The 12558-nt window shown below is 41.4% G+C and overlaps 1 protein-coding gene across 2 annotated transcripts in view; it reads right to left on the bottom strand.

The window, feature by feature from the left end:
• The window catches only part of DNAJC2 (DnaJ heat shock protein family (Hsp40) member C2), a 33745-nt gene extending 22406 nt beyond the window's left edge, over window positions 1-11339 (bottom strand). The window contains exons 1-3 of one of the 2 annotated variants that reach the window (XM_026504058.4): window positions 11041-11339; window positions 8596-8786; window positions 3332-3407 (exon numbers count right to left, since the gene is read on the bottom strand). In XM_026504058.4, coding sequence (XP_026359843.2) covers window positions 3332-3407; window positions 8596-8786; window positions 11041-11104 — 331 coding nt within the window. In that variant the 5' untranslated portion in view covers window positions 11105-11339. The remainder of the gene's footprint in view (window positions 1-3331; window positions 3408-8595; window positions 8787-11040) is intronic. The other variant, XM_048212887.2, reaches the window with a different exon arrangement.
• Between the last annotated feature and the right edge of the window lie 1219 nt (window positions 11340-12558).

Here is a 12558-nt window from a genome sequence, read left to right as displayed (position 1 = left end):
CTTGAACTTCATGTAAATGGAATTCTAGTCTGTCTTTGTATCTCTTCTGCTCAACCCAATGTCTTAGCTATCTCTTCTTTTTTTAACCACCGAGTACTAATCTACTGTATGAATATACTGCAGTTTGCTCACCCATGATCCTGCTGGTGAATACTGGGTGGTTTCTAGTTTTTGGATATTGTGAATAAGGCTGCTATAAGCGTTTGTGTACAAATCTTTTTACAGGCATAACAAACTTAGTAATTTCTACATATACTGCAGGGCTTCAAAAACTGACAAATACATTTTTGGTTTTTTGAACTCACATTTTTTTAGTAGTCTAGTATATCATCAGTTTCTTTACTAACATTGCAGAAAAGGCATTTCTGTCTTCTGGCTGGTTTAAGCAGAAAAGGAATTTATTAAACGTTATTAGGCAGCTCACAGAATCTCTGAGAGAGTCAGACGATAGGGCTTGAAAGCTATGTACCTAGGAACTATAATCAAATCATAGGAGATAGTTCAGAGGTGTGATGATCCCAGCACTGCGGGGCACTAGAGAAACTGAGCACAGGCTACTTCCATGGCCAGGGCCTCGGGGTAAAGCCATAAGCTCTGCAGGGCGCCTCCACACCTGCTGGCAAAATGGATTCTGTGCAGCACAGCCTAACCCACGCTGCTCTCCTGTGAATGCGCTGGGCGGTGAAACCTAAGTCACATGCCCGCAAACATTCTCAATCCCAAGATGTATTTTCTTATAAACCGGTAAGTTTCCTTCTTCATTTGCAATTATGGTTTGTGACATTTTTCTGAGGTCTTTAGAAATCTGCCATCCCTTTATTCTTTCTCTCCGAATCTTGGGAACATTCCTCAAGGTTGTCCTCTGCTTTACTGTTTTTCTAATTGTACGTAAACCTCTGGAATTCTAAATTCTGCTCTGTTTTCAGTTTCCACACAATTCTACTTATTTCTCCCTAGTCTCTTTCCGCAATGCCTACACCACGTCCCCAAAGCAGTGTCTTCATATGTTACTGACAACATGAGGAGATACTTAAATTTTCTTTTGAACCTTAGAAGTCTGAGAGGTGATGCTTCATTTTTTGTTGGATAGTCTCCTCTTACGCTGCACTGGTTTTTTCTTCGTGGAGTTTTCTGCCTAATCTTTACTCATCCATGTACATTAGAGAGTCCTGAAACTGTCTTACATCGTCTTTTGTGGAGGGGGCAAAAGATATTTCTCAATATTAAAAATAAAGGAGGCCAAAGAAACACTGTCTGAAAAATAAACGGGTAATTTGCCAGTAGCAACTGTTTACTGAAATGTCAAAGATATCCCCCTCTCCTTCCACTGAAGACAGTTTCTGGGATGTTGTGAGGGTACATTAGCAAAAAAGGCTTTTACTGTACATTCCTACTGCTATTATTATAAAATGTCTCTAAACAGGATTTTTAATTTTTAAGAAGCATAAGGAACGGCTTCAGTTTAAAATGCCACAAATATTTTGAACTAAAATTATTAAATTTAGAAAATTCAAATCACTGAAGACTTCGCTTCCGTGCAAAGAATATCAAACCTACACACATCATTTGCCAGTGTGGCTATTTTACTTCAAAACAAAATTATGTAAGCAACTGAAATCCCACTTTTAGTATTCAAGTACTTTCTCTTAACCCATCATTCAACTTTTCTAGTGACTTATTCTTTTCAGATAATGCAGAAAACAGAAAAAAAGACCACTTATTCTATTCATCCTTCACTTTTTAATTTTCATTATAGCAATTCAAAATACATTAAACAAAAAGAAAACTCTTTTATAAGTGTAATAGTATGTAAGAACTTGAAGGATCTCATATGCAGTAAGATTTTTATTTTTATTAGGCTTCTCTGTGTTAATAATTACGGGATCTGTGAACACTAACTTCGCATTTTTACTTTTGAACTAAATTTCAGAAAGCAGTAAAGCAAGCAACTGCCTTTTTTTATAATGACAGAGGTAAGAGAACATCAGTTGCCTTTTGAATAAATACTGAGAATATCAACACAGTGGCAGAGAGTGAATTATAATTCTACTTAATGTTAATAATCTGGTGCACTGGGGTTGCAAAACTTCTGGCTATAGAGTATTAAAAATTAACTTCTATTATGCCAATAAAATGATGGACTTAGAAACAAATGAATGTTTCTTCTACAGCTCATTGTACATTTTTTATCTTTGGAGAAAAAAACAATTCTTTCAACTATTTTCATAATCCTAAATCACTTCCAATTCTTTCACAAATTTATATGTATCAAGACTCACTTGGTATTTGTATGCTGCTCTTTCATATAGCAAGACTTTGCAAATATTTTTCCATGGCAAATCAATTTCCCTGGCAGTTCTGTACATTGCAATGGCTATTCATATGCATTAACATATGCTTAGTCTAAAACCATGCCAGCTTTTTAAGAAACTGAATAGATCTAAAATAATCTCATAAATTCCTTCACCTTATTAAAAATATTTCCTGTGATTTTCCTAAATATAAGCATTAGTGGAGAACATTTTGAGTTTATCTACTATAGTTAGTGTCAACTAGTATTTCTCAACATGAGATGGGTCTCATTCTGCCATCTTCCTCCAAGGACAATACTTTCTCCTCCTGACTGGCCTTGACTCCCTAACTCCTCTTCCATATGGTCACAATCTTACCTCCTCTGACCTCAATATCCATTCTCTAGAGTGGAGGGCAGAACATTCTCCTAAGATAAAACACAGAAAACTAATCACCTTCACCTCTTTCATCAAACTTTACTAACCAAGTGAACCGAATGGTGTGTAGAGTACTAAGGGGATTGTGTTTTCCAAGGCATGTGAAGACTAGGTTCCCAACAATTCCCCCGAAATTTTTAATCTTATTAATGAAGAAAGCAGTAAAACGTCAGATAATTCTTTCTTGGGCAGAAGACACAGGGTGGTATCAATAAAAATGTAACCCAAACCACAAAATAACATCAAAAAACCTAAGTAACAAGGCAGATTCCGCTAAATACAGCTGGCCATACTTCTAGTGGGAAATGAAACATTTTTAAAAAGCTTGCCATTGGAAGAATGTTCTTTATCTTGGTTACAAACACACCGACCCTCCCACCCTCTGATTTCTTATCCCCAGTGAAAAAGTCCATGCATGAGAATGATTGCTTTTTTCTGGTTCTGAAGGTAAAGGAGACTGTGGTTATGCATTGTTACGACCATATATCAAATGCTGTTGAATCTAGATTTATGGCTATAGACTATGATTGTGCATATCTTTTCAAAAAGATAGCATTTCCTATACCAGATATTGGATTATCTCAAAAGAACTAAGTACTTACGAGCTGCTTTGATCTGTCTCTGTGTAGCTTTGTATCTTACATGGCAAAGTCCAAGTACTGCATAATGATCCTGGTTCTGATAAAGACACAAAAGCGAGTCAAGTGTGAAACAGAGCAATATATCTTATCCCTTGTGCTGGTACCCTAAAATAGTGCTTCCCATAATAGGAGTCCAGTGAGACATTGCATATAAAATGGATTCTGTAGTAAGTCTGGGGAAATGTGGATTGTGATATAGCCTTCATGATTTGTATGCACATAAACCTAATAAAGGCTCTGAGAAGTCCTGCAATTAAAAAAAAAAACACAAACCTGCAAAACACAGCATTTTCCAAACTTACTTGACCACGGAGCCCATTTTTCTCTTAACACCTACTAATATCTTATAGCCATCCTTAAATCAGGGTATAGCCAGGAAGATTTCAGAACAGAGGGAAGCATTATCACAGCCCCACAGGGTTGGGGCAGGGCAATGATAGAACTAGGAGTCATATTAAGCAAAGAAGGTAGGTTGCATGGAAATTTTGAGAAACTGAGGGCCGAGGCTTCTCTGGAGAGGAAATACCTGCTTTTGTTTCTGCTTTGGTTAACATCCTTGTGAATTTACAAGCTGAAGTAGCAACTGAAGTCTCCCTGCAGAACTCAAAGGCTGTATCTGGTATTGGAGAAGTGAGTGGTGAGGAAAGGGAGTTGAGGGCATGTAACATGGGAGGAAAAAGTCAAGCAGGGCTGACTCATTTCCCTTTATTTATTTTTTATTTTTTTTAAAGATTTTATTTATTTATTCGACAGAGATAGAGACAGCCAGCGAGAGAGGGAACACAGGCAGGGGGAGTGGGAGAGGAAGAAGCAGGCTCACACCGGAGGAGCCTGATGTGGGGCTCGATCCCACAACGCCGGGATCACGCCCTGAGCCAAAGGCAGACGCTCAACCGCTGTGCCACCAAGGCGCCCCTGACTCATTTCCCTTTCAATTCAGGACTGCGGAGTCCGTAGGGATGGGCTCCTTCACTGCGCCTGGCAATCATACTTTGTTCCAGCTGATTTACCTTATTACTCTCTAAGGTTACTCTTTCTCTAGTCTCTCCTCCATCTCACAGATCCTTCTCTACCCTCTTATCAACAGCCCTGCCTCCTGCTAAACTAAAAAATGTAAATTATCCTACTCAATTTCCTACTCAATCCTTCTACCACCCTACTGGCATCCATATATCTTTTCCCTTTCCCTCCATTCACAACTGAAAAAGCCTGTCCTACCAAGAGAAACTACACCATCCTCCTTCTTGGTTCTGAGCCCTGTCTTCTCTAAGTCTCCTCAAAATACTAGCATCTTTCAGTTATCTCCTAAATTTCAACTGGATTATCTTCATCCATATAAAAACATACTGTTAGCTCTCACCTTTTTTTTTTTTTTTAAGATTTTATTGATTTATCTGAGAGAAAGACAGTGCATGCACAAAAGCTGAGGGGAGAGGCAGAAGAAGGAGTAGGCTCCCCAGTGATCAGGGAGCCTGACTTGGGGCTCGATCCCAGGACCCTGGGATCACAACCTGACCTGAAGGCAGATGCTTAACTGACTGAACCATCCAGGTGCCCCTGTTAGCTCTTATCCTAAAAATACTTCCAAGATCCCCTTTCCAGTTACCGCTCTATCTCCCATTTTTCTGCTGTTCATCAAGTTAAACTTGTTGAAAAAGTCGCCCACACGTTTACCTCCTTTAGCATTCATTTTCTTTTTTTTCTTCTTTTTTTTTTTTAGCATTCATTTTCAAACCACTCACTCCACTTTGGTTCTGCTCCATCCACTCCCACCCCAGGTGCAATGAGGCTGCTCTCTCCAGTAAGAATTTCCAGGTGCCAAGTCCAAGATCATTCATCTGCCCTCACTTGACTTCAGCTCCCAGTGGCAGCACAGCTGACTCCTTTCTTGAAATATCACCTTCCTTTGCTGTTCCGTGCATTCATTCTTTTCATCCCACCTGCCAGTACCTTTTTTCAGCCACTTCTACTGGCTTCTCTAGGACCTGCAAAGCTCAGTTCTGGGGTTTCTCTGGTTTCTCTAATTTGGTCCTGGGTGACATGAGCCAACGCCAGGGCTAGAATATAGTTAGTACCCTGTACATGCTTATGACTCCCCAGTTCACTTGAGCACAGACCTCTCCTCTGAGCCCGACATATGGAGCACCTCCACCTCTTGCTCGCTATTCCCAGCCTGTCACTCTCTACCTTAGTCACTCATTTCCAAATCCAAGAGTGGTGGTGCAGTTCCCTGCAGACAGCAAGCCCTTTCTCTTCACGTGCTGTTCTCCCCACCTTGCACACTCTCCACACTCTTCACCTTCTCATCCTTCAGTCTCAGCCTAAATGTTATCACCTTATTTAAAAGAGACAACCTTCTCTGCCCATCTCTGTTCCTTCTTGTTTCCCCTAAAGTACTTACAAATTGTTATTGCTCCCAACTCTCCAGTGGCTTGTCCAGTGACTACTGCTCCTTAACCTCCTCACCTCTCCCTGCTCCATGCTGCTCCACGCATTTGCCTTCTTCAGTTCCTGGCACACTTCGAACTTCTTTCTGCCCCCACACAAGCTCTCTGCCTGGAATGCCATTCTCCCTGATCTCTGCGTGTCATTCAGGTTTTATCTTAAATGTCAACTCCACAGGCCTTCCCTGCCCACCCAACCTAAAGCAGTCATCTGGACACTCTATCACAGGACCCTGTTCTACTTTTTTGCCCAGCACCTGGTGACCATGTCCTTGACTGTTTCCTTATTGTCTGTCTCCTCACTGGACTAGAAACTACGTGGGAGCAGTGATACTGTCTTGTTTGGCAGACTCCTCAGCCCCCAGAACAGCGTCTGACACAAAGCAGATGCCTGATCCCTGCTTGCTGAAAGAAACAATTAACTAAACCAAGGTATGAACCCTGCTACCTTGTTCTGATGTCACCTACTCTTTTCTATATCAAAGACCTCCATCTTTCTTCCTTTTTTCTCTTGTAGACCTCGATGGTCCCCAATTCTATCTTCTCCTGACCCAGCCTTTCTCTCGTTAGTATTTTCTCTACAGCCCAGCTTCGCCTCCTAATTACTCAACCCATCTGTAACCACTTGCCCTCCCAACCAAACACCAGAACTGCTTTCAATGTGGTCACCTACCCTTCGGGTGCCATACCCAGTGGCTTTTATTTTTTATTTTAAGATTTTATTTATTTATTCGACAGAGATAGAGACAGCCAGCGAGAGAGGGAACACAAGCTGGGGGAGTGGGAGAGGAAGAAGCAGGCTCATAGCGGAAGAGCCTGATGTGGGGCTCGATCCCATAACGCCGGGATCACGCCCTGAGCCGAAGGCAGATGCTTAACCGCTGTGCCACCCAGGCGCCCCCCCAGTGGCTTTTATTATTATTCATGTTATGTGACTGACCTCTCCAAAGCAGTGACACAGGTAACTGTTTGTCCTTCTTGGGACTTCTTCCTCTCCTAGTTTCCAGAAGAGTCTAGTGCCTGATGTTTAATAGTTGAACAAATGTCTCTTGTTTTTTTCTACCTCTTTCACTCTTCTTAGTATCTTTTGCTGCTTCTCCTCCTCTGCCCACCCCTTACTCAGGCTCAACATTCAGTTCTTTTCTTTTAAAATTGATCATGACAGTATGTGAATCAGCTAACATTTTGAGTGCTTATTTACTTTTCTAAGTGCTTTACACGTACACTTGATCTCATTTAACCCTCACAAGCTAGGAGACAGGAACTCATTATCTACTATCTGTTTAGTACTTATCGCACGTCAAGCACTAGGTTAAGTGCTTTATATGCATCATTGCATTAATCCTCACTCTACTCCTTTGAGCTGTTAGCAATCTCACCACATGAAACAGACGCATCAAGTAACTTTCCCAAGGTCGCAGCGCACTAAATGGGCAGAACCAGATTTGAATTCTGGCACTCTAATTCCACGGTATACATATTTAAGTATACTAGTGCCTACTTAAGCTTTATGTGATACCTATTTGTCAATATTCTTCTCCTCGGCTCATTATCACTCAACTCCCCCAGGTTCAACTACCACCTACAACTTGCCAATAACTTGCAAATGTTCTTGGCTTTATCGTCCTTTCAGAGCCACAGACCAATTTCTTTTTTTTTTTTTTTTAAAGATTTTATTTATTTATTCGACAGAGATAGAGACAGCCAGTGAGAGAGGGAACACAAGCAGGGGGAGTGGGAGAGGAAGAAGCAGGCTCATAGCAGAGGAGCCGGACGTGGGGCTTGATCCCATAACGCCAGGATCACGCCCTGAGCCGAAGGCAGACGCTTAACCGCTGTGCCACCCAGCCGCCCCTAATTTCTAACCATTTACTAGAAGACTTCATCAGTACATTACTGGAACCTCAATTTTGACATTGCCAAACTTGAACACAAACACCACATTCCCCACAAACTTCCTTATTCCTGCAACCCAGTGTTGGTGACTGACATCACTCCAGCAGGTCATTCAAGCTGGAATGCTCAGAGGTCTTCTGAGTACATCTCCTTTTCTTGTACCACACAGTCAAGGTCACCAAGCTCTATCAAGTCTACCTCCAAAAAAAGCACATGTTCCCTCTTCCTCAAAACCCAGCCATAAATTTAGCTCAAGTATGCATCTGCAGGCTTGGATTATTGCACTAGCCCCGTGACAGCAAACTATTCACTTCCCTTCCAGTCCTGCCCTCCCTTTTCAAGCAATTTTCTGTACTGCCAGGAGAATTACTTTGCTAAAATTAGCTTAGAAACTTTTGATGACTTCCTACTGCCCTGAAAATAAAATCTTAGTTCCTTCCTTAGCATGACATAAAAAGGACAGTACAACAGAATTTGGTCTAGAGACTTGTTTCAGGATTAATTTCTCACCACCACCCTTTAAGTACCCTACCCACTCTACTTTTCATTAATCCCTGAAGAGGTGATATACATTCTTCACTCCTTTGTGTCTTTGCAGATCTATTCCTTCTGCCCAGAACACCTTTTCTCCCTTCTCTGCTTCAAAAACTGCCCCTTTTAAGTCCAGTTCAAACATGTTTTCTGTGAAAAATTCCTAGATTTTTCCATCAGAGACAGTATCGTATGACCAGTGCTATCCCACTCAGAGCTTAACAATAAACAGGTGCTCAATTATGGTTCTCGTTGAAGCATCTTGAAACATGGCTCACTGATGGAAAACTCACGGGCCAACTGCCTATGCCTTTCAAAGCATCTGACTGAACAAAAGATTCAGATATTAAATACCTTCCAGTCTTTGGGATCAAGTGTTTTCAACATGGGAAACTCTTCCAACTGCAATTCTTCATCTTCTGATTCTTCTGATAATTCTTTCTTATCCTCCAGTTCCTGAAAAGAGGCAGAAGCATTTCTGTTTCTCCTCTTAACAAAAGCTTCAAACCATCTTCCCACAGGTTCAACTTGACAGAGTGTTGAGGCTGTGATTGAAAGTGTTAAGAGAGGCTTCAATGTATTGCATGGAATAAATCTGTTTCAAGGCAATATGAGATCAAAACAGCACCAGAATGTAATTTTAAAACCATCAACTAAAGAAATAATTGCAGTACAGGGATACCTGGGAGATAGTGCAGATTTGGTTCCAAACCACCACAATAAAGCAAATACTGCAAAAAAGTGAATCAAATATATTTTTTGGTATCCCAGTACGTATAAAGGTTAGGTTTACAGTATGCTGTAGTCTATTAAGAGTCTAACAGTACCATGTCTTAAAAAACCATGTGTATACCTTAATTTTAAAATATTTTATTGCTAAAAAATGGTAACCATCATCTGAGCCGTCAGCGAGTCAATCACATCATAGATCACCATAAGAATAGTGACAAAGTTTGAAATACTGTATTACCAAAACGTGACAGAGACACAGAGAAAGCAAATACTGTTGGAAAAGTTGTCCTGAGAGACTTGCTCAACACAGGGTTGCCACAAACCTTCAGTTGTAAGAAATGCACTATCACCAAAACACAATAAAGTGAAGTGCCATAAAACAAGGTATGCCTGCATTCCAGTTAACATGAGGGTCAGCAATAATCATTTCCTAGTATTTACAGAGTATTCAATCAACCTCTTCCAGTTATCTGATAAAATATTCAGCAAAACTTTTCTGAGAATATGAGAGGAAGGTGGGGAACAGGGAGAAATGTTGCCAACTGCTTTCCTTTTAGACCAATAATTGCAATAAAATAAATGATCAACTGTCATAAAAAACTAACCTCATCAAAAATTTTTTTTTCCTAAAAACAAGTCAAAGTATCTTAATTAAAACCTTGAATTCAGATAGCTTTTAAAAATTTTAAGAATTCACTAGCAATGATTTGTTCTGGAAGACAATTTTCCAAGCAGCTAATGAGGATTTACTGACCACAGCTATGCTTTAGTGAAACAAGCTCTAGATCTGAAATCAGAAGCTCTGGATTTAGTCTAGGTCTGACAATTAGTGACTATGTGAAATGAGAGATGTCTTCAACCGTAAAACGGGAACAATATCTATCTTCTATGGTTTCCCTGGAAGACTGAATGACAAACCACATTTTGAAACCACTCTGAAAACCACAAACTGTTGTATCAAAGTAAGGCTTTATCATCATTCCTGAGAAGCAGGAATAAATCACTGTATATCTGTATATTAACAATTCCAGAAAGGCAATGAGTAAGGAAAAAAAACTGAACACTTTAATTTTAATTTCATAGTCTATATGAATGCAAAAAGCTTTACTTTGCACAGCAACAAGTAACTCAAATAGAAGTCGTTCCATGTACCTAATGGCCACAATTTTCTAAAAATAATTGATTTTTCATGCTTTAGTTGGTTTGGGAAATTCAGCTCTCCTGTACCATATACAGGAGAGGATTCAAACACTATTCTCAAGAAGTACTAGCTGTGTTGTAGGGGCGCAGCTTTGAAGAACAACACCTTTCAAGCCTTTTCCTTTAGGTGTTAAGATTACACAGACTTCCGTGAGCAGAACGCAACATGTGCCCCGAGATATGCTCAAAATCACATCCGACAACTGTCTCTGTAAGTGGCACTGGTAATTAATGTGGATCGCTGAAACCGGAGACTAGGTTTACAATACCCATGACTGTCCTGGGCTATACATCGAAGAAACTACAGCAGCAGTTCAACTCTCAATGACTCTTTTTAAAAAGTCTGTCTACACAAATCTTATTAGCAGCAGTACCGGCAAGGATCTTTTCATACTGAGTATAAGGAGCAGTGTCTGAGTTCTGACATTAAAAATAAACAAAGCCGAAGCAAAAGCAGAGCGGGAGAATGGTGTTTAACAGAGCACCAGCAACAAGGCTTTGTACGACCCGAGGCACGTGGGAACTCGCTGCGGGAACTCTTGCCCTAGGCAAGGAAATGCTTACAAGAACCTTCTTAGGGTACTAGAGGGTTCGGTCCCGAACTGCTCCTCCCGATCCATGAGTCAGCAGCCGGGAGAGGAGGAAGAAACTGAAGGAGCCGAAAGAAGACGCCCCCTCCCTCCTTCCTTTCAGTCTGGGCAAAGATTACTGGATAGCCTGGAGCAAAAAGGCAACGGCGTCAGGGCCCCACACGTCCGGGGGCTAGTCGCCAGGGACAAGGACAGAGGGATTTCGGGGTCGCGCAGGTGGAGGACTGAGGCAAGGGCGGCTAAGGCGGGACGGAGCCGGGGTTGAGTGGGCACGTACCAGAGGTCAGAGCGTGGGTGATGGCGGTGCCCTGGCCGTCCGCAGCGCTCGGCAGGAGCAGCATGATGGCGCCGGGACCAGACCCGCGGGCGCAGCGGTTCGCGTCCCGGGCGGAGGGCACTTAGTGTCCCCTCCAGCTCTACCTCTCGGTCCGAGCCTCGCGCCTTGGCTCTACGACGCCCAGGAACCGGCGCATGGAGACTACCAATAACTACTTCCGGGATGAATCTTTCGCGGTGTGGAGGCCAATTCCACCCCCACACACCGCGCCAACGTGTGCGGCAGCCTAGTTCCGTTCTGACTCAGATCCGGTTGGGGACCGACTCTCACAAAAGAAAGGTTCCTAGACTCCTCAGTTCCCCGGCGAAAAGGATTATTTTCCTCCACCGGGTGCTGCTACACGTGGAGCATAATTTTCCGAAGCAGCTGTTTCAATGTTCTTTTTATTTTTAAATCACTACTAGCCCGAGCCTAACCGCAGGTTTTTCCAGTAGCTCTACTGGTATAAATAAAAAATGAAGATATGTACGAATAAATATTGAGAATAATTATTATAGTCTCTCTATATATCTATAGAGAATTTTGTAGAGATTTGTAATATATTTGCGTTTACGTAAATAATAGTGTCAACTAATATTTGTTGCGATATTACTAATTTACCTGTGTTGTCTCATTTAATCCTTATAACATTTGGAGAAGACCACGTCCTCGGTGTTAAGATTGTATTCCAAGGCCAGTAATCTCTTTACCCTGATCTAAAAATGAAGTTCCCGACCCCCTCCCCCCCAATATTTACAATTATAGGATTCTGGAATTTAGTTGTTTAATGTATAATAAAGTCAATTGTAATCCTTCTAGGACTGAGGTCAAACGCAAAAACTAGCAAAAGGAAACCGGTGGATGAAGATTCACCCCTGTCCCCCACTCGCTCCAGCCCGGCAGCAGTATCTCGAATAGGTTGAGCAAAATGAAAGACTTGTTGTGTTAAAGAGCACCAGAAGTTAGAGAATTATTCTCTATGAATTACATTTTCACTGTTAAATAAGTTGAATGGGCCTCCCATCTACCACATGACAAAACTGTCACTTCGAAATTGACATTTCAAAAAGTTAATTATCTCCCCCTAAACCTCTTCCTGATCCCTTTATTAATGCAATCACTTGTTAAGACAGGCTTTAAGGCTCAAAGTAACCTGAATCCACTTTCTTACTTTTTTCTCACACCTACCCCATCCATTCTTACAATTACCTCTAAGGTCATAAGGCTGGTGTGTGTGTGTGTGTGTGTGTGTGTGTGTGTGTGTGTGTGAGATTGTGGTAAAATACACATAACATGGAATTCACATCCTAACCATTCTTTAAGTGTACAGTTTAGTAGTGTTAAATATTCATTTTGTTTTGTTTTTAAAATACTTTTTAAAAATTTTTATTTATTTGAGAGCAAGAGAGAACAACCAGGGAGGTGGGGCAGAGGGAGAGGGAGAAGCAGGCTACCCACTGAGCAGGGAGGGCCCTTGCG

This window comes from Ursus arctos, unplaced genomic scaffold, assembly GCF_023065955.2.
Source record: "Ursus arctos isolate Adak ecotype North America unplaced genomic scaffold, UrsArc2.0 scaffold_3, whole genome shotgun sequence".
NCBI classification, from domain to species: Eukaryota; Metazoa; Chordata; class Mammalia; order Carnivora; family Ursidae; genus Ursus; species Ursus arctos.
Note: the sequence above shows the minus strand (reverse complement) of the source record. Positions and strands in the feature narration are given on the sequence as shown.